Source organism: Pleurodeles waltl, chromosome 7 (genome assembly GCF_031143425.1).
Source record: "Pleurodeles waltl isolate 20211129_DDA chromosome 7, aPleWal1.hap1.20221129, whole genome shotgun sequence".
Taxonomy (NCBI): domain Eukaryota; kingdom Metazoa; phylum Chordata; class Amphibia; order Caudata; family Salamandridae; genus Pleurodeles; species Pleurodeles waltl.
The window spans coordinates 1344641820-1344665293 of NC_090446.1; the positions used below are offsets into that span (position 1 = coordinate 1344641820).

Here is a 23474-nt window from a genome sequence, read left to right on the forward strand (position 1 = left end):
TTAATGGGACAAGTGTAGAGGGCCTGAGGGATACAGGTGCCAGTGTCACCATGGTGACAGAGAAACTGGTTTCCCCTGGCCAATACCTGACTGGACAAACCTATCCAGTCACCAATGCTGACAATCAAACTAAAGTACATCCCATGGCAATGGTAACTTTAGAGTGGGGAGGGGTCAATGGCCTGAAACAGGTGGTGGTCTCCTCAAATATCCCAGTAGACTGTTTGCTTGGAAACGACCTGGAGTCCTCAGCATGGGCTGAGGTAGAACTGAAAACCCATGCAGCCATGCTGGGTATCCCTGAACTGGTGTGTGTCAAGACGAGGGCACAGTGCAAGGCACAGGGTGAAAAAGTAGAGCTGGAGTCTGGAAAAATGGCCCAGCCTACCAAGAGAAAAGGAAAGTCAGCTGGGAAACCAGCTGAAACACAACACCAAAAAGAGAACCTCTCTTCTCAGGAAGAAGTTCTGCCCTCTGAGGGAACTGAGCCTATGGAGCTGGAACCTTATCAGGTTGAGCTCTTGGGCCCAGGGGGACCCTCAAGGGAAGAGTTGTGTAAGGGACAAGAAACCTGTCCCTCTCTTGAAGGCCTTAGGCAGCAAGCTGCTGAAGAGTCCAAAGGCAAGAAAAATGGAACACATAGGGTCTATTGGGAAGATGGACTCCTGTACACTGATGCAAGAGATCCCAAACCTGGTGCCACTAGGAGAGTGGTAGTGCCTCAGGGTTTCAGAGAGTTTATTCTGACCTTAGCCCATGATATTCCCCTTGCTGGGCATTTGGGACAAACCAAGACGTGGGAGAGGTTAGTCAACCACTTCTACTGGCCCAATATGTCCCAGAAGGTTAAGGAGTTTTGCCTCTCCTGCCCCACCTGTCAAGCCAGTGGTAAGACAGGTGGGCATCCAAAGGCCCCCCTCATTCCACTTCCAGTGGTGGGGGCCCCCTTTGAAAGAGTGGGTGTGGACATAGTTGGTCCACTAGAACCTCCCACAGCCTCAGGAAATATGTATATCCTAGTAGTAGTGGATCATGCTACTAGGTATCCTGAAGCTATTCCCCTTAGGTCGACTACTGCCCCTGCAGTAGCCAAGGCCCTCATTGGTATCTTTACCAGAGTGGGCTTCCCTAAGGAGGTGGTGTCTGACAGAGGTACCAACTTCATGTCAGCATACCTAAAACACATGTGGAATGAGTGTGGAGTGACTTACAAATTCACTACACCATATCATCCACAAACTAATGGCCTTGTTGAGAGATTCAACAAGACATTAAAGGGCATGATCATGGGGCTCCCAGAAAAACTCAAAAGGAGATGGGATGTCCTCTTGCCATGTCTGCTTTTCGCTTACAGAGAGGTGCCTCAGAAGGGAGTAGGATTCTCACCCTTTGAACTTCTGTTTGGCCACCCTGTAAGGGGACCACTTGCTCTTGTTAAAGAAGGCTGGGAGAGACCTCTCCATGAGCCTAAACAAGACATAGTGGACTATGTACTTGGCCTTCGCTCAAGGATGGCAGAGTACATGGAAAAGGCAAGTAAAAACCTTGAGGCCAGCCAACAACTCCAGAAGTTGTGGTATGACCAAAAGGCTGCACTGGTTGAATTTCAACCAGGGCAGAAAGTCTGGGTTCTGGAGCCTGTGGCTCCGAGGGCACTCCAGGACAAATGGAGTGGCCCTTACCCAGTACTAGAAAGGAAGAGTCAGGTCACCTACCTGGTGGACCTGGGCACAAGCAGGAGCCCCAAGAGGGTGATCCATGTGAACCGCCTTAAGCTCTTCCATGACAGGGCTGATGTACATCTGTTGATGGTAACAGATGAGGACCAGGAAGCTGAGAGTGAACCTCTCCCTGATCTCCTCTCATCAGACCCTAAAGATGGCTCAGTGGATGGAGTGATCTACTCAGACACCCTCTCTAGCCAACAGCAGTCTGACTGTAGGAAGGTCCTGCAGCAGTTTGCTGAACTCTTTTCCCTAAACCCTGGTCAGACACACCTGTGTACCCATGATGTGGACACAGGAGACAGCATGCCTGTCAAAAACAAAATATTTAGACAGTCTGACCAAGTTAAGGAAAGCATCAAGGTGGAAGTCCACAAGATGCTGGAATTGGGAGTAATTGAGTACTCTGACAGCCCCTGGGCTAGCCCAGTGGTCTTAGTCCCCAAACCTCACACCAAAGAAGGAAAGAGAGAGATGAGGTTTTGTGTGGACTACAGAGGTCTCAACTCTGTCACCAAGACAGATGCTCATCCCATTCCTAGAGCTGATGAGCTAATAGACAAATTAGGGGCTGCCAAATTCTTAAGTACCTTTGACTTAACAGCAGGGTACTGGCAAATCAAAATGGCCCCTGGAGCAAAAGAAAAGACAGCATTCTCCACACCTGATGGGCATTATCAGTTCACTGTTATGCCCATTGGTTTAAAGAAAGGCCCTGCCACCTTCCAAAGGTTGGTGAATCAAGTCCTTGCTGGGTTGGAATCCTTTAGTGCAGCTTATCTTGACGATATTGCTGTCTTCAGCTCCACCTGGCAGGGTCACCTGGTCCACCTGAAGAAGGTTTTGAAGGCCCTGCAATCTGCAGGCCTCTCTATCAAGGCATCCAAATGCCAGATAGGGCAGGGAACTGTGGTTTACTTGGGACACCTTGTAGGTGGAGGCCAAGTTCAGCCACTTCAGCCTAAGATCCAGACTATTCTGGACTGGGCAGCTCCAAAAACCCAGACTCAAGTCAGGGCATTCCTTGGCTTGACTGGGTACTACAGGAGGTTTGTGAAGGGATATGGATCCATTGTGACAGCCCTCACAGAACTCACCTCCAAGAAAATGCCCAAGAAAGTAAACTGGACTGTAGAATGCCAACAGGCCTTTGACACCCTGAAACAAGCTATGTGCACAGCATCAGTTCTAAAAGCTCCAGATTACTCCAAGCAATTCATTGTGCAAACAGATGCCTCTGAACATGGGATAGGGGCAGTTTTGTCCCAAACAAATGATGATGGCCTTGACCAGCCTGTTGCTTTCATTAGCAGGAGGTTACTCCCCAGGGAGCAGCATTGGAGTGCCATTGAGAGGGAGGCCTTTGCTGTGGTTTGGTCCCTGAAGAAGCTGAGACCATACCTCTTTGGTACTCACTTCCTAGTTCAGACTGACCACAGACCTCTCAGATGGCTGATGCAAATGAAAGGTGAAAATCCAAAACTGTTGAGGTGGTCCATCTCCCTACAGGGAATGGACTTTATAGTGGAACACAGACCTGGGACTGCCCATGCCAATGCAGATGGCCTTTCCAGGTTCTTCCACTTAGAAAATGAAGACTCTCTTGGGAAAGGTTAGTCTCATCCTCTTTCGTTTGGGGGGGGGTTGTGTAAGAAATGCCTCCTTGGCATGGTTACCCCCTGACTTTTTGCCTTTGCTGATGCTATGTTTTGAATTGAAAGTGTGCTGAGGCCTGCTAACCAGGCCCCAGCACCAGTGTTCTTTCCCTAACCTGTACTTTTGATTCCACAATTGGCACACCCTGGCATCCAGATAAGTCCCTTGTAACTGGTACCTCTGGTACCAAGGGTCCTGATGCCAGGGAAGGTCTCTAAGGGCTGCAGCATGTCTTATGCCACCCTGGAGACCCCTCACTCAGCACAGACACACTGCTTGCCAGCTTGTGTGTGCTGGTGAGAACAAAACGAGTAAGTCGACATGGCACTCCCCTCAGGGTGCCATGCCAGCCTCTCACTGCCTATGCAGGTATAGATAAGTCACCCCTCTAGTAGGCCTTACAGCCCTAAGGCAGGGTGCACTATACCATAGGTGAGGGCACCAGTGCATGAGCACTGTGCCCCTACAGTGTCTAAGCAATACCTTAGACATTGTAAGTGCAGGGTAGCCATAAGAGTATATGGTCTGGGAGTCTGTTTTACACGAACTCCACAGCACCATAATGGCTACACTGAAAACTGGGAAGTTTGGTATCAAACTTCTCACCACAATAAATGCACACTGATGCCAGTGTACATTTTATTGTAAAATACACCACAGAGGGCACCTTAGAGGTGCCCCCTGAAACCTAACCAACTATCTGTGTAGGCTTACTGGTTCCAGCAGCCTGCCACACTAGAGACATGTTGCTGGCCCCATGGGGAGAGTGCCTTTGTCACTCTGAGGCCAGTAACAAAGCCTGCACTGGGTGGAGATGCTAACACCTCCCCCAGACAGGAGCTGTAACACCTGGCGGTGAGCCTCAAAGGCTCACCCCTTTGTCACAGCACCGCAGGACACTCCAGCTTAGTAGAGTTGCCCGCCCCCTCCGGCCCCGGCCCCCACTTTTGGCGGCAAGGCTGGAGGAAACAAAGAAAACAACAAGGAGGAGTCACTGGCCAGTCAGGACAGCCCCTAAGGTGTCCTGAGCTGAAGTGACTCTAACTTTTAGAAATCCTCCATCTTGCAGATGGAGGATTCCCCCAATAGGATTAGGGATGTGACCCCCTCCCCTTGGGAGGAGGCACAAAGAGGGTGTACTCACCCTCAGGGCTAGTAGCCATTGGCTACTAACCCCCAGACCTAAACACGCCCTTAAATTTAGTATTTAAGGGCTTTCCCTGAACCTAGAAATTAGATTCCTGCAACTACAAGAAGAAGGACTGCTAAGTTGAAAAACCCCTGCAGAGGAAGACCGGAAGACACCAACTGCCTTGGTCCCAGACTTACCGGCCTGTCTCCTGCCTTCCAAAGAAACCTGCTCCAGCGACGCTTTCCAAGGGACCAGCGACCTCTGAATCCTCTGAGGACTGCCCTGCTTCGAAAAAGACAAGAAACTCCTGAGGACAGCGGCACTGCTCCAAAAGAACTGCAACTTTGTTACAAGGAGCAGATTTAAAGACCCCTGCAACTCCCCGCAAGAAGCGTGAGACTTGCAACACTGCACCCGGCGACCCCGACTCGACTGGTGGAGAACAACCAACTCAGGGAGGACCCTCTGGCGACTCTACGACTGTGAGTAACCAAAGTTGTCCCCCCTGAGCCCCCACAGCGACGCCTGCAGAGGGAATCCCCAGGCTCCCCCTGACCGCGACTGTCTGAACTCCATTTCCCGACGGCTGGAAAAGACCCTGCACCCGCAGCCCCCAGCCCCTAAAGAAACGGAACTTCTGTGCAGGAGTGACCCCCAGGAGGCCCTCTCCCTTGCCTAGGTGGTGGCTACCCCGAGGAGCCCCCCCCTTGCCTGCCTGCACCGCTGAAGAGACCCCTTGGTCTCCCATTGAAAACTGAAGGAAACCCGACGCTTGTTTGCACACTGCACCCGGCCGCCCCCGCGCTGCTGAGGGTGTACTTTCTGTGCTAGCTTGTGTCCCCCCCGGTGCCCTACAAAACCCCCCTGGTCTGCCCTCCGAAGACGCGGGTACTTACCTGCTGGCAGACTGGAACCGGGGCACCCCCTTCTCTCCATTGAAGCCTATGTGTTTTGGGCACCTCTTTGACCTTTGCACCTGACCGGCCCTGAGCTGCTGGTGTGATAACTTTGGGGTTGCTCTGAACCCCCAACGGTGGGCTACCTTGGACCAAAAACTGAAACCTGTAAGTGACTTACTTACCTGTGAAAATTAACAATAACTTACCTCCCCCAGGAACTGTGAAAATTGCACTGTGTCCACTTTTAAAACAGCTTATTGTGTTTTATGTAAAAAGTATACATGCTAAAGTAATGATTCAAAGTTCCTAGAGTACTTACCTGCAATACCTTTCAAATGAGATATTACATGTAAAATTTGAACCTGTGGTTCTTAAAATAAACTAAGAAAAGATATTTTTCTATAACAAAACCTATTGGCTGGATTTGTCTCTGAGTGTGTGTACCTCATTTATTGTCTATGTGTATGTACAACAAATGCTTAACGCTACTCCTTTGATAAGCCTACTGCTCGACCACACTACCACAAAATAGAGCATTAGTATTATCTCTTTTTGCCACTATCTTACCTCTAAGGGGAACCCTTGGACTCTGTGCATGCTATTCCTTACTTTGAAATAGCACATACAGAGCCAACTTCCTACAGACTGTGTAAGTGCTTTACTTACCTGAGAAACCTAACCAAACTTACCTCCCCAGGAACTGTTCATTTTTGCACAGTGTCCACTTTTAAAATAGCTTATTGCCATTTTAACCAGAACCGTGTGTAGTACTGTTTTAAATCAAAGTTCTATACTTACCTGTGTGACGTACCTTGCATTTTATGTACTTACCTCAAATCTTGACTCTTGTGGTTCTAAAATAAATTAAGAAAATATATTTTTCTATATAAAAACCTATTGGCTTGGAGTTAAGTCTTTGAGTGAGTGTTCTTCATTTATTGCCTGTGTGTGTACAACAAATGCTTAACACTACCCTCTGATAAGTTTACTGCTCGACCACACTACCACAAAATAGAGCATTAGTAGTATCTGATTTTGCCACTATCAACCTCTAAGGGGGACCCTTGGACTCTGTGCACACTCTTTCTCACTTTGAGATAGTATATACAGAGCCAACTTCCTACAGTGGTTAATTAACATAAAGTAATTAAAATTACGTTAAAACAACAGAAATTCACTGAAAAAAAAACAAAGGTAACAGGGACATTCTAGTTAGGTTCTGAATTTACTCACACAAAACCACAAAAATTCATCAGTTATAGCAGCCCTAAGGTAATTACAGGTCGCGTCCTCACCAAACACTGTTAATTACCCCAGATATTACAGCATTCATGACAACTTTTATAACGTTATTAAAAATATCAATGAAACAGTAGTTAAATTATTGAAGAAAAAATGTGTATGGCGGGGGCTCTAATTATAGTTATCTTAGGTGCGAGGAAATTTAGGAGCTCATCCATTGTACTTCGTCTGAAACCTATCTTTTGAAGAGGTTTAAATTATGCAGCAAAGTTGCAAAAAATCTTGTACTTTGGCAAAATGTCTGAAAATTTCCCATTACAAGATTTTGAAATTTCAAAGGAGACTGGTTGCCAATATCTTGCATGACTCCTTTTACGCATTATACGTGAAAACAGACCATGAGGCAAATTATGCAATTGTGTACAGACTCATGTATCTGAATGATGCCAGAAAATATACTTTGTTTTTAACAACTCAACAAGGCTTGTGAAGGGCGCCCATTTTGTAATGGCTGCCAGGTCATAGCAGATTTCAAAATATACTGTGTAAGGTGTCCTCATCCCACCCCATACAGCCCGTATACGCCTGCAATTATTGTACATCTCAGTGTAAGTATCTATTACCTAGTAGTAGCATGTCTTTTTTGTCACAGACCATTTTTTCTGACGTTCTGAAACTAATTTGTGTGATTCGCGATAGTAGAAACCAAATGGTAAATAAATCACTAGTGCTTTGGTGTGAATGAAACAAGTATATAAATACAGCCATATAAAGTTGATAGCAAACATAACTAAAATTATCCTAAATTTATATTTATTAGTCCATTCAACTATCACCTTTGCTTGTACAGTTATCATTCAGATTGCCTCTTTAGAGAAACCATAAGGCAATTGAAAGGTTTTGGTATAAAATCGAACTAATTACTGAATGGGTCTTTCCTCCATGTCTTTATATTTCCTAATTTTATAAACTAGTAAGTAGCAAGAATTTCTACTCAACATCATTTTGAGTGTCTCCCTGCTGCATTGAGAGTATCATGATGATGCTTTGGCTACAGTTCTGCTTGGGTCCTCTTTATGACCCGCCTCTTAATTCCGATGGGGCCGGTAACATGAGTTACTTGCCCAATTGGAAATTTGAGATCTGCTGGAACACTGTCTCTCTTTATGATCACCTGAAGATTTCAGCATAAATGATCCCTCTGGACATTGTCATCCATGCACACGATATCAACATTGTCTCATACGCCAGTGACCCACAACTCATACTCTCCCTCCCAAAACTACTAGAAACAAGTTCACCGCCTAAATGACCGAAGTCGCTAATTAGATGAATGCCAGCTGTCTCAAGCTCAAAACTGACAAGACTGAAGTAGTCATCTTGAGCAAGAACACTTCATCATGGGACTCCAAATGGTGGGTGACTGAACTCAAGCTCACAGCCAGCACCCATGCTAGGATCCTCAGAATAATCATGGACAGTAAACTGGACATGACAACACAAGTTATTGCTGTCACTGCATCCTAATTCCACACCCTGAAGATGATGAGGAAGATCTTCAAATGGCTCCCAAACACTGAAAAAAAAATAAACTGTCACTCACACCCTAGTCACACCAGCAAGTTGACTATAGGAAACACCTTTTAAGCTGGGATCATCAAGCAGCTTAATAGAAGACTACAAACCATACAGAATTCAGAAGCTAGTCACTTCCTCAGCCACACACACAGAATTCTCATCACACCACACAGAGCTCCTGATAGACAAAACACTCATTTCAAACTCCTCACACACATTCAAGGCACTAATCAATTCAGCCCCCCTCTACCTGAACAGTAGCATCTCCTTCCACCAACGAATTGGACACCTTTGCTCTGCAGATCTACTTGCACCTATCCCACACGAACACGGAACTAAATCAGGATGAGTGTTCCTTTACATCGCTCCTAAAGCATGCAACAGCCTCACATTCCACATCAGATCCTTCTCCTCTCCTTGAATTCACAAGAAGCTGAAGACCAGGCACACACACACACACACACACACACACACACACGTACTGTGCCAGGATACCATTGAGGATTTTAGTGCGCTTTACAAATGCACATAAAAATAACAGTAACAACATCTAAAACAGACGAAATTTGCACGTGAAAGCATAGAGGGAAATACGGAATTACTGGAGGACTCAGACCTGGAATTACCAACTGCCTGATAACTCCTCCTATCTTAGTGGACCCTCAGGATCCAACTTCTAATGGGCTGGATTCTACCCACTAGCAGAGTTGGAGGTATCCCCGGTATTGGTAACTCAGAGATGGAGAAAATTTGGCTTATTTACTGGCCCTCTCCTAACGAGTGAATGGATGCTGCACCAGCAAGTGCCTGTCTGTAGGTGTTTGCATCTCCACTCTGCCCAGAATGGCTCCTTGGATCTCCAACTGTAATGACGCCACAGGTTGCAAATAATGGGCCAGGGGGTTGCATAATAAAACCTTTTCCTACACTGTAGTTTAACACACTGCTGCAGTTAATGAAATGCATGCTCCATGCACGTTCATTATTCTTTATTCTTGAAACCAAACCTCTGTTGCAATGGTAATCCCATTTTCGCAATGTTTGATCATTTGTTGCTCCCGGTAATCTGTTTAATGTTTAAGTAAAACAGTATTTCCATTTTCTGTGTAGTGTAAATCTAACCATCCTGTGGGTAATCAGCATGCCCCTTGGACAGAAATCTAAAAATGTGGTTTATGTGCTTAATCTGGTAGATGTATTTCTGGACCACACCACTTGTCTAGCCTTTTATTTTGGTTTTATTGTATTATTATTTGAAGCTGTTTTCATTCTCTGCATCAAATCAGTTATCTATACTTCCTTCTGCAGGTTCTTGATGAGGGTTTTAGATTCGTATGGCGACGACTACAGACAGAGCCAGCTCAGTATTTCACTTGAGGTATGAAACTATTTCTTGTTAGAATTGTTTTCAGTTGTCAGTTCGTCTGTGAAGATTGGGAATAACTTGAATCCGTAGAACTGAAAAAACACAGAGGCTATCCAGCATGTTCTGTAGTTGGACATCTATTGACCCTATGATTGTGACTGGCTATTGTGCAGTATTCTGATGTAGCACTGTTGTCTCTGATTGTGGCACGGGCTAGGTTGCTGAGCTCATAAACATGGAGGAACATCTTAGTTTGCTCTTCCAGGTAGTGTAATACTGAGTTTCGTTCTAGGGGAACATTTAAGTCTTAAACAATGCCAAGTAGGAACAGTCCATGAAACTGTGTTCCTGTAGAAGATTGTTTTGTGTAGTTATACTTTTGCCACATTATCACAACAGCATTTGTTTCAAGAATCCATTCATGCATTGGGAGAAAGGGGACAGTAAATCATAATACTAAGCAAGAGTCATTTCAGCATTTTAATCATCTTGAACATGATGTGGATTTTTTTTTCTGGGTCACATTAAGCTGATATGGGAGCTAGATATAAGTAAGTAACTGCTCTTGTTGCTCATAACTCGCCACTTAGTTCCTTGACTGGAACCTCCTATATTTCAAGATTACAGTTTTTGGATATTTGCCGAGATACATCTAGGCAGCCAGTACAGTACATTGAGGACATCTTGTCAGTTAGGTAAAAAGTTGTGGATGATTAATGTATTTAAAAACACTACAAAGGCATGAAAAGTAATTGTGTGCTGCTGAGATATATTGACTGTGATCAACTAGCCGATAAGTGTTTCGTTCCAAGAGGAACGTTTTCAAGGCTAAAGTTATTTGTAGTTCTGGCATTGAACTGCACATACTGTCCACATTTAGAGACAAATTACCTAACCCTCTTTGCTTTGTGTACTACAGTAAGATTGGACAATGTGCGAGTGCAGGGTGGCCCCACACTGTCTCCCTACTGTAACTGGTTCAATGCTTACACTGCATAATTTCAGTAATTTGGAGACTCACAAGTTTCCCTTCCTTAACAAAGCCACACAACTAACTGTATGTGATCCTATACATCGTCCCCTTCCATTTTTTAATGAAACACAAGCAATCTCAGTTCTTTTATTAGAAACCTGTAAAAGAACTGCTCCGCAAAGCATTATGGGGCAAGTTGTGGGAGTGCAGTGAATATTGTAGTATCGGCTCTCCCACTGTGCCAGGAGTGCCATGTTGAGGGTTTCTGTGTTATTTTTGTTTTTTTTTGGTTTAAAATCCAGTTTGTATATGTCTCAACTGCTAAACTTATATGTAAGTGGTACTCATGTAAAGCTCTTCTCCGATTGAGTTTGCGCTATATGAAACTTAAAAATAAATAAAAAAGAACCCCCCCCCCTCCAGCTTGCAGCCTTTGGGTGCAGAAACCACAAAGAAACAACTGCATGCCCAAAAATAAGGAAGAGGCAGAATCAACATACAAACACTGAGCGTGAGGCAGAGAGGCAAAAGAAAAATGTAGTGCACCTCAGTAAGGTATATGGCGGATCGTGCAATAATTCATGTAACAGGGTCAGTCTCCAAGGCTGTAACTAAGCAGCCTCAATGTGGGACAAACGTAAAGCATTTACCTACGAAATCAAGGGAATTTTGAAAGGCAGGCCATGGAATGGATGAAAGTGATGGATGTGAGATGGAAGTGGTGAAAGTCCACTGAAGTAGATTACAACATGTCAAGAGACGGCGCATGCACGCTGCCTAGGCTCAACTCAAAAATGAGTGGCTAATCTTATACTGTTAGACCTCTGCCCTTTACCAGAGTTAGCTTAAGAAGGATCATCCCACATTTTGAAACATCCATCCCTTTGCACTATCCACAGACTTTGCAAACAGAATTTATATGTGGACAGTCACCTCCCTCTTGCTCAGGCTCCTCTGAACCAGTGTTCTTCTACATCTTCGTCCTTGGAACCTCACTGCACAAGCACTACCAAAAGTACACTTGCTTCAAAACTGCATTGCTTTACTAGCAGACCCATAAACCACACCAGTCCCTTATTTGTTCGACCCCTCCAACGCCCCCACCAACCCCCCAATCCCACCACTCTCTGTCCAAGAAGAAGGTGTGAGGGCCTCACTGTAGCAGTCAGCCTCCCTCCCAGTATCTGGTTTCTGAGCAAGATGGGCTCGGTGTTCCCCACGTTTCCCAGTCATTGGCAACACCGCAGCAGACCAAGCCCTTTAAGGACGCCATGCTTCATAAGAAAGGTAATTAGGGATCATTATAACCTGAAACAAATGAAACCATTAATTATCATTGGAATTCTGATTTGATCAAACATAGTTTACTAATTAGCGTAGTCTAGTGAAGATTACAGCCAATTAATGTCTACAGTTCATCAGAGGCTCAGGGGCTTCACTTTGTATTCCACCCAGGAGGTGGTCACAATATCAGGGAGTCATTTGGTGAAATATCCATTGTAGGAGTTGATGCGTTTCAGCCGTGTAAGATTCCGCCTCCTCAGGACAAGTAAGCGCATACCTATTAGACAAACATTTAACATATATATATATATATATATATATATAATCACTGGAAAAAAAAACAAAGGTTGAAGGGACATTATAGTTAGTTGAAAATGTAAGGGAATACATACAATTTCTAACTAACAAAACCACTGACATTTACCAGTTATAGTTATCTCAAGTAACCTTAACTCATGTCCCAAAGTAACTATAGATCACACCCTCACCATGCACTGCTAATTAATTATTTTATATATATATATGCATATATATATATATATATATATATATATATATATATATATATATATATATATAATATTAAATCAGAGTACTCCACTTACATTTTAATGGAAAAACGTGAACTCTGAATTAGCCACAAATCCAAACCTTTAATTCACCATGATAAAAAGGGTAAAAAACATCCAAAGAATTTCTTGGTCACAGGTGAATATTGTGCACCCTCTACAAACTTTAAAAAGGTATTGTCGTAATACAAAGTCATCAACATAAACAACGTATTTTGGCAGCATTTTTAAATGTCTCTTCAATGTCAATTGAGCTCATTCTTATTAATAAAACATTTTTTTGTCCAAATAATATTATGTAATCTAAATCTGTTTAAACAATTTGATCATACCTGGTACATGATTAATCTTAAGACCTAAAATCATTTGTATCCAAACAATAACAATCGAAAATCATAAACAAAAACATAAATAAGAGACTATAGTCATAGGAATATGCACCAAAGCACTGTAGTGGCCTTTTTGAAACATTTATTTTATATCAATCGTGCTCACTATTACTACCTAAATTTCAAAATGACTGATAAAATACTTCTCTGCGTAAATAAGCTCTAATACCAAACAAGATCCAGAATCAGTCATATAGCCAAAATGATCTATGACATACAGGCAGGCATAAATTCAAGTTAATATTTAAACCTACAATCAGTTATTCAATACCAATAACAGTCACTCATAAATTAAACCTATAATTCTCGTATATACCCTCCCCATCATTGGTTTCTCAAAATTGCTGATTGATCCTAGGCAAAGGATAATAAATCCTAATCATAGTAATACTCCATCCGTTTCACCCCAGTGGGCTTAACAATGAATGCAAATTTCTCCAGCCTGCTCATCTACTCTAATCAAGCCCCAGTGGTCTATAGTGACATAGCCTTTAGTAATCCTCATAAACTGATGTAATGGCCTAAATGATAGTTATTTTTTATTCCAAAAAATGTATAAAGCTAATTCCATGTCTACTCTCCATACAACTGATGGTCCTGTATCAGAAAACATGACAGACAAAATGAAAAAGAAGACCAGCCCAGATTTTTGTTTTGCTTTCAAAGCCCTGTTTGTCCCATGATAAAACCAAGATTTTAAGGGACAGAATGCTAAACAAAAAAGTGGACTGTTTAAACTACTGACATTCTGATCTAATAAACATGAGAGCTGAGAATATTATACAAGTTACTTCCTATTCTACCACCCCCAACACTTCTGCACTGTCATACAGTCAGAGGAGTTCCTCTGCTACAGATGGTGGTTCCCTAATTTCACTCACTCCTGTCAGCAATATTCTACTACTTAGAAGTGTGAAATGACCCAGCTTAAGCAAAGAAGCTCTGGCCGTGTGGCCAGTTCACCAAATGTGTGCCAGTCTGAAAACCTCTCTATAGTAACCTTTACCTTTACGACCATGCTGAATTGCAAAACTCTGTCAAAGCATGGCAAGCGGAAGCCAGGGTGTACATGAAAATTCAACCTCTCGCCCCTTCCTGTCTACAGCACTATCAGATTCTGTAGTAGCATGCAGGAAGTGTTCCAGACTAAAACAGAACCTGACTCCTGGAAGATAAGGGATGAACAACGCTTTACTGAATTCACAGCCTTTTCACCAAATTCTGCTGAAAGCATAGAACTGCGCCATACCACCTACTCAGGCATGTCAAAATTCAGACTTCGAAGGGAGGGGCAAGAGTAAAAACAAGCCAGGTGAACACATAAAAAAAAAAAAAAAAATAACCCCACAGAGAAGAAAAAGGTGAAGGGGTGGTGGGGGAGACGGTGGCAAGAGGAGATGAATATAATTAAAAAATAGTAACTCTGCAGGCACACAGGGGAGGAGGGTGACAACAAGCTTGGAGGTGACCACAACATAGCCTTAACAATACGAGTTACACAAAGATACACAGACACATCTATAATTTAGTGCGACCTATAAAAAGTAAATATTAATCTTTGGAGCAGCAGAATTTGTGACTATATAAGAACAAGATTTCCAGCCATGTTTATATTTGCCGCTTAGTAACAGAAACAAGCAGGGCAGGAGGTGGTGGTCAGGTAAGGCACGGGTATGACAGGCTAACTGTAACACCGGCAGGAAACAAAGTGAAAAATAGCCCCACAAAACAACAGATAAACAGCCAAAGCTTAAGGCTACAGTACTTGGGCAATGCTCCCTGGGAGGAAACAAAAGACAAAAAGGAGGGACAAAGAGGAACGATTGACCATTAGCAAGGGTTTTCAAAGGACACTGAAACAAACGAATGAAAAGCAGTGGGCAGGCTGTAAGCCTACAAAGTATATACAACAGGTCTTGAAAGCTTGAACTAAAAAAAACAAGCATTTGCAATGCAATGGGTCTCGCATTTGCTCGAGGTAGAGCTATTAGCGTTGTGAATTCCTGATTGGACTTTTCTTGCCACACAAACTGAAAATAAAAAGTAAAACAGTTGAAATAAGTGAGCTCATTCAGAGCACCGCCGTGGGCGTGAAGAGAGAGAGAGGGAGAGTAGGAGAAAGAAGTTGGCTCGCAGTCAAAGTTATTGACAAATGTGCAATTATCTATGTAACAGGGTCGATGGCCAAGACGTTAACAAAACAGCCCTAAGGAGGGACAAATGTAAAGCAGTTACCAACGAAAACAAAGGACTTTTGAAAGGCAAGTCCATGAACGAGTGTTAGTGATGGGTGTGCGGTGGGCGTAGTTAAAAGCCCAGATGCATACCAACAGATACGGAAAAGCAGCGCTTGCCTGCTGCTATGCTCAACCTAACAGAACGGAAAGAATGAGAGAAAAAAGAAGCAAAACATACTATTACATCAATTAAAAATTACCATCTTGACATGTTCAGAGGAATGAATAAATAGGCCCACTGAGATACCCAGAAAACATTTTATCCAAACCCCTGATAGAAACATCAGGTCCACATGTGACCCATGAATTGGTCAACCTAAATGAACATTCATTTCTTCATCTATATTCAGTCCCAAAGAGGTTTTGGTATTCATTTCCAGACTATTGCTGAATTCTAGTTCCCTCATGGCTGTTGTTATGTCACCTCTTTGGGTCAAAAATATCCTGTCAATGGTGAAATATCTTAGCACAGTTTCACGGAGGGAATAACAATTTCTTAAGTGCCTGGCTACAGGATAATGTGTATCATTGTGGCACCATTTTTCAGAGGGGCACACTAAAACATAAATGACAACATCTGAAGTGCATGTTGGATATTTCTCAATACCCAATGGGGGGTAGATAAAATTTGGTGACATCAAAGCTGCTTTTACAGGCTTTACAATGTTTGCAAACAAAAAAGCGTGTTTTGGAGTTGATGTATGAAGAAGGATTGTTGAATACAGCATTTTTGCTCAGCGTATCCTTTAGAGTAACACCCCTTCTGAATGTTACAATACGATGATTCTCCATCACTTCTCTGAAGGAACTCTCACTCAGTAAAACCTGCCAGTGTTTGCTCAAAATCTTTTTCACATCCCTTGCTTTGTTGTTAAAGGTAGTAATGAATCTTATCTTCCTACGTCCCTCCTCACCCCCATTCCATCACTTCTCCTGAGGACCAAAAGTTGCTGTCTGTGAATTTGTTATGGTTTTTTAACCACTGTCCGTAAATTAGATTGAGTAGCCTCTTTCTCTAAATCTCCCCAACATTGTTTCACATTCCCATTGGTAGGCCTCCTCTGTATTGCATTTCTTCCAAACACATAAATGTTCCTCATACAGAATACTGATTTTGGATGACTGCTGCGGGTATATAGTGTGTTGCCTGCAGAGGGCTTTCTATGTAGTGTAATGACTAGTTTGTTATCTTTGACTTCCACTGGAACATCTAAAAGCTCAAAGGCTGTTTTGCTCATGTGGCTTGTGAATTCCAAATCAAGGTCATTCTTATTCAGAGTGTTCACACACCTGGTTGCTTGATAAATATCACCCCTACATATTGTGAAAAGGTCATTGGTATATCAAATCCAAATAACCACATGTGAATTGAAATCACCCAGATTGCCCATTATTTGTTCTTCCCACAAGATGTGCAAAACTTAGGGCAAAGAGGCAAATCAAGTGTCCATAGATGTTCCTAGAATCTGTCTAAAGTATTTGTCATCAAATACAAAAAAATATTCTTATACACCTCATCATTTCATAACTCATTTCCGTATGGAAGAAAAAAGATAAGGTTCTAGCTTTTAAGATATGTCTGAATGCCTCAATTGCTGATTCGTGTTATATGTTCATATATAAACTGCCCCCATCCAGTGTGAGCAGTAAGAAGTCGAAGTTGTCTTCCCAATGAATGTCTTCTATACACGTCAGGAAATCTCTGCTGTCCTGAATACATGAGGGAAGTGTAAGAACATACGGACGTAAACAGAGATCAATATATTTAGAGGTGTTCTCTAATAATGATCCATTTGAAGAAACGGACGATTGAATGTATCCTTGTGAATTTTGGGGAGCAGATAAAGAATGGGAATTTTTGGATATTTACACTGTAAACAATTTAAATTTATCACATTGAATAAGTCCTTGTTTCCTCGTAGGACTGTTCATTATTCAATTGATTGTATCCTTCTTTTAAATACATGACCTTGTCAGATTGTCTGATTAAAATATTAGTGTCAGACTGTAAACTCGTCATAGCCTGTCTCTCTTTGAGACACAAATGATCACCCCACCAGTAATGTTTCTTTTTTGCTCTGGTCAGTTTTTCAATCTCTTGAGTTGTTACTGCTTTAAAGGTATCTATAGCATCATAGGGTAGTGTGGGTACAAAGATCGATTTAGCCCTAAACTCACTAGGACTCTTCATTTCCAGATCAATATACATTTGGGCCAAATTAAAAAATGTATCACCAGTATCATTACTCTCCGGATCAAGTTGTGCTAAGGTAAAAAACAAGCCTGTGTCACTAATAGTTAAATTACTGATATTCCTTTATGTCATTATCAATAGTAGAGATTGCTTTCTCATTTACACCATTTATGTTATTTCAGTTTCCTCGTAAAATCATACAAATCATTACAAGACTGGATATAATCCAATGTGTTTGTTGGACAAAAAGACCCAATTTTAAAACACTGAGTTTGTCCATAGATAATATACAACATTGTTCGTTCTCTCTATCATTGTCCCATTTTCTATCTCCTTGTTGTTGTTCCCATGGAGTTTGTGCCCTTTGTTACGTTTTCCTCTCCTTGTTTTCTGATGCCTCTTCCTTTGCCCACGATCCGTTTGCCAGTGCTCTTGATTCCTTAACTGGTTCATTAGTATGAGTTCCTGCCAAAATGTATTGATCTGCTGGTACTTAGTTTTCACTGGCCAGTAGCACTATCCTCTGATACATCTCTTTCAATGGGTTCGCTATTAGATGCACTGTCGCTGTCTGTTTGTTCCCTTTACGCCAATGTTGCTGACACCAAAGGTAACTTATCCTCTTTCTCAATGTTATCATATTTTCTACTGAAGATCAGTACCCTTCCAGATTGATAGTCCTTTTTGATCTCGCAGAAACCTCCTCTGTTTTTTAAAATTAATCTCCTCTTCCAGTTAGTTGACTTTTTCATGGATTTCTTTCAAACAATAATCAAGAGATTCCTTGTTGTTACCATCCTTAATTTCTTGTAGTAACATCTCTACTTCTATTTGAATTTTGTCATGCTCCTGCCATGCAGATTTGATCAATATCTGTATCTTTTATTCGAACAATTTTCTGTATTTTCAGCCCATTCCTTTCACATCTCAGAATTAGGATGCTCATATGAGGGAACCATCATAATCCTTAACCCTCAAGGTATTCTCCCACATTTCATGTATTTTGCTAAGGCGGTGCCCTCCCACCATTTCCTCACCCCCTGTCAAGTTAGTTTTTACATTTTTTGATATTTTTGCCTAATTTACAAGTTTCCATTCTATTTTGTCGACACTGTAGTCAAATTATTCCCAAATAATTCTCCTGCATTGTTTCCTTTTTGCTTCTCTAGCAACCATTCCTGCATTTTTTTCCCTCATGGTTGCACAAAAATGTGATATTACTGTTGCCACTTCGTTCGCCTCATAGACTCTCCTAGTTTGTGATTGGAGCAGGCAGTCTTGCAAGTCACATCAAGTAAGCCCTTTGGGAGTGCATACCCACCCAGAACACACTGTTTCTGCCCTCTGAGTCCTCCCACTTAGCTCGCAGCTCCCGTCCCTCACGGTTTTTGGCCACCAGAACAATTGACTGAGTCATAGCAATGAAGCCCGTTGTTAGCAAAGCGGGCTCCGGGATTAGCCAGTTCACTATTCCAATCCACAATAAACTCACAGCTATCAAGACGAGTGTTTGCCAAAACGTGTTGGGTGTTTTTTACCCTGCATATCATGGTGAATTAAAGATTTGGTTTTGTTGCTATGCAGAGTGCGTGCCTCTCCATTATGTAAGTGGAGTGGTCTGTTGCATGTTGTCTCTCACACCTGTACGTGCAATGCTGCCGTCTGGGCCAGGAGCTGCGAGTTCATAGTGGATTGACATGTGTAGCTGCAGATACACATGCTGTGCATAGTCCACCATCCAGTGTTGGGCTTGGAGTGTTACAAGTTGTTTTTCTTCGATTACATACCACATGCTTATCAGTGTAAGGGAATTTCGCGTGGCATCGAGGACAGAATCAGAATGGAGTCCGATCCATCAGGCTATGGCGTGGTAGGCCTGAACAGGCCCAAGTAGGGTGCAAGCGCCCGAAAGGGTGTTTTCTTGTTCCAGGCGGTACTATCGGATCGATTGCAGATATAATCGTGATCGAAACAATACCAACAGTAGAATAAAGTTAATATAAAGTTTCAGAATCAAAAGTTTTGGAGCGAGAGGAAACACGTCCGAACCTGACAGCGGAAAGAAAACAATCCAAAAAAGAAGTCGATGCCCATGCGCACTATCACAGAGAGGAGGAGTCACTCGATCCCATGACTCAAGAAAAGATTTCTTAGAAGAAAAACAACTTGTAACACTCCGAGCCCAACACTAGATGGCAGACTATGTACAGCATGTGAATCTGCAGCAGTACATGCCACGAACAGATGTACACTGGGTAAGTGACATCATATATATGTTCTATGGCATGTGTAGCTGCAGATACACATGCTGTGCATTATCCTGCCATCTAGTGTTGGGCTCGGAGTGTTACAAGTTGTTTTTCTTCTAAGAAGTCTTTTCGAGTCACAAGACCGAGGCACTCCTCCCTTTCGGCTCCATTGCGCATGGGCGTCGACTCCATCTTAGATTGTTTTCTTTCCGCCATCGGGTTCGGACGTGTTCCTCTTCGCTCCGTATTTCGGTTCGGGAAAGTTAGTTAGCTATCGGGAAATTCAACGGTATTGTTTGCGCTCGGTACCGGGTTAGTGCTAGCGCATCAACACCGAAAGAAGAAAGAAGCGCTCCGGAGGCCCTTCGGGGCTTCCACTCCTCGGCGGGGCGTGGTCGGCCCGACCGCATCCATCTTCAAACCTCATGGACCGGACCCCTTTCCGCTTCTGCCCCAACTGCCACGCAAAGTATCCTTATACAGACCAACACTTGGTCTGTAATCTGTGTTTGTCTCCCGAACACAAAGAGGATACTTGCGAGGCCTGCCGGGCATTTCGATCCAAGAAAACACTGTGGGATCAAAGAGCTCGAAGGCTCCAGATGGCGTCGACACCGACCGGGCACATCGACGTCGAAGAAGAGGAGAGATTCTCCATTCTCCATTCGGACTCGGACGAGTCCGAGAGTGAGCAGCCGAAGACGCATCAAACCGTGAGTAAACCAGCCCTGGGGAAAACTCACGCCAAAATAATGAAGGCCAAGGGGACGCCACCGCCAACAGGCCATGGCTTAACCCGAAAACACGGTGACCAAACATCGGCACTGAAAAAGGCCTCCCAGCAGCCGAAGACACCCGACTCCGATCGAGATACCGGCTCCGACCAGACTCGGGACGGAGAGTTCGGCACCCCGAAAGCCAAAAAGGTTTCCTCGGAGCCGAAAAAGACTGTCAAAGATTTTGGTGCAGAAACATGCAGCCTCGGAGCCGAAACAAAGCTCTTATACAGAGGAACAAGGCCTTTCCACACAATTACAAGGCCACAGATTTGAACAAGAACTGGGCATGGGAGAGCCAGACCATACCCAGAGGAGGCTCCATATACAAAAAGACACAGGGAAAATCAGAACTCTTCCTCCAATAAAGATGAAGCGGAAGCTCGCATTCCAAGAGGCGGAAATGCAGCCAAAATCGAAAGTGGCTAAAGAAAAAACACCACCACAGTTTTCGCCACAACAATCGCCAGCCCACTCACCACATCTGTCTCCGGTAGCAACACCCCCAATGATGCAGTCACCAACACACACAGGGATGAGCCAAGATGACCCGGATGCATGGGATTTGTATGATGCACCGGTCTCAGACAATAGTCCTGATTGCTACCCGGCAAGGCCTTCACCACCTGAGGACAGTACTGCTTACATGCAGGTGGTTTCCAGGGCAGCTACATTTCATAATGTAGCATTGCATGCAGAGCCCATAGAAGATGACTTCTTGTTCAACACCCTGTCATCTACGCACAGCCAATACCAAAGCTTGCCAATGCTGCCAGGCATGTTAAAACACGCCAAACAGGTGTTTCAGGACCCAGTCAAAGGCAGAGCCATCACGCCTAGGGTGAAGAAGAAATATAAACCTCCCCCTACTGACCCTGTATACATCACACAACAGTTAACTCCTGATTCGGTGGTAGTAGGAGCAGCCCGGAAAAAGGCAAACTCACAAACTTCTGGAGACGCACCACCGCCCGACAAAGAAAGTCGGAAATTCGATGCAGCAGGAAAGAGGATGGCAGCACAGGCAGCCAATCAATGGCGAATTGCCAATTCTCAAGCTCTACTGGCAAGATACGACAGGGCACATTGGGATGAAATGCAACATCTCATTCAACACCTTCCCAAAGAGTTCCAGAAACGTGCCCAACAGGTTGTCGAGGAGGGCCAAACTATCTCCAACAACCAAATAAGGTCGGCTATGGACTCAGCTGACACGGCAGCCAGGACAGTGAACATGGCAGTAACCATCCGTAGACACGCATGGTTACGAACCTCCAGATTTAAGCCAGAAATCCAGCAGGCTGTGCTGAATATGCCTTTCAACGAACAACAATTGTTTGGGCCGGAGGTGGATACGGCGATAGAAAAACTGAAAAAAGACACGGACACGGCCAAAGCCATGGGCGCGCTCTACTCCCCACAGAGCAGAGGCACTTTTAGGAAGCCGCACTTTAGAGGGGGGTTTCGGGCCCAAACCACAGAGCCTTCCACCTCACAAGTCAGACCCACATATCAGGGGTAGAGGAGGTTTTCGAGTACAATATAGGGGTGGACAGTTCCCTAAAACAAGAGGGAAATTCGAGAGCCCAAAAACCCCACAAACCAAAAAGTGACTTCAATGTCACAAACCCCCACCACACAACACCAGTGGGGGGGAGACTTACAGATTATTACCACAACTGGGAACACATAACTACGGACGCGTGGGTCCTAGCCATTATCCAACATGGTTATTGCATAGAATTCCTACATTTGCCACCAGATGTGCCTCCAAGAGCACACAGCATGTCCAAACAACACTTAGATCTGTTACAACTAGAAGTCCAAGCATTGTTACAAAAAGAAGCAATAGAACCCAACCATCAAAAAGGAACAGGTGTTTACTCCCTGTATTTCCTAATTCCAAAAAAGGACAAAACACTGAGACTCATATTAGACCTCAGAACACTGAATCTTTACATCAAATCAGATCACTTTCACATGGTGACACTTCAAGACGTGATTCCCTTGCTCAAACAACAGGACTACATGTCAACATTAGATCTTAAAGATGCTTATTTCCACATACCCATACATCCTTCCCACAGGAAATACTTTAGGTTTGTAATCCAAGGCGTGCATTACCAATTCAAAGTGTTACCATTCTGCATAACAACAGCCCCAAGGGTATTCACAAAATGCCTTGCAGTAGTAGCCGCTCACATCAGGAGGCAGCACATGCACGTATTCCCTTACTTAGACGATTGGTTAATAAAAACCAGCACTCAGCAACAGTGTCTTCTACACACAAAATACGTCATAGAAACCCTTCACAAACTAGGGTTCTCTATAAACTACCAAAAATCACATCTACAACCGTGTCAAATACAACAATACTTAGGCGAAACAATCAACACACAAAAGGGGATTGCCACTCCAAGTCCACAAAGGGTACAAGCCTTCCAAAATGTAATACTAAACATTCACCCAAACCAACACTATCAAGTGAGGTTTGTAATGAAATTCCTAGTCATGATGTCTTCATGCATAGCCATTGTCCCAAACGCAAGACTACACATGCGGCCCTTACAACAGTGCCTAGCAACACAATGGACACAAGCACAGGGTCAACTTCAAGATCTAGTGTTGATAGACTGCCAAACACACCTCTCGCTTCAATGGTGGAATCCTAAAATTTAAACCAAGGGTGGCCATTCCAAGACCCAGTGCCTCAATACGTGATCACAACAGATGCTTCCATGATGGGGTGGGGAGCACACCTCAAACAGCACATTATACAGGGACAATGGGACGTTCAACAAAAGCAACTGCATATCAATCACTTAGAACTGTTAGCAGTGTTTCTAGCATTGAAAGCATTTCAACCGCTAATAGCCCACAAACACATTCTTGTCAAAACAGACAACATGACAACAATGTATTACCTAAACAAACAGGGAGGGACACACTCATCACAACTGTGTCTCTTAACACAAAAGATTTGGCATTGGGCGATTCACAATCACATTCGCCTAATAGCACAGTACATCCCAGGGATTCAAAACCAGTTAGCCGACAATCTCAGTCGAGATCACCAACAAACACACGAATGGGAAATTCATCCCCAGATACTACAAATTTACTTTCGATGCTGGGGAACACCACAAATAGACCTATTCGCAACAAAAGAAAACGCAAAATGCCAAAACTTTGCGTCCAGGTATCCA

At 43.5% G+C, this 23474-nt stretch overlaps 1 protein-coding gene across 2 annotated transcripts in view; it reads left to right on the top strand.

The window, feature by feature from the left end:
* TFPT (TCF3 fusion partner) overlaps positions 1-23474 on the top strand; it is a 139167-nt gene that overhangs the window by 107349 nt on the left and 8344 nt on the right. For both annotated transcript variants that reach the window (XM_069200737.1, XM_069200739.1), the window contains one exon: positions 9540-9609. In XM_069200737.1, coding sequence (XP_069056838.1) covers positions 9540-9609 — 70 coding nt within the window. The remainder of the gene's footprint in view (positions 1-9539; positions 9610-23474) is intronic.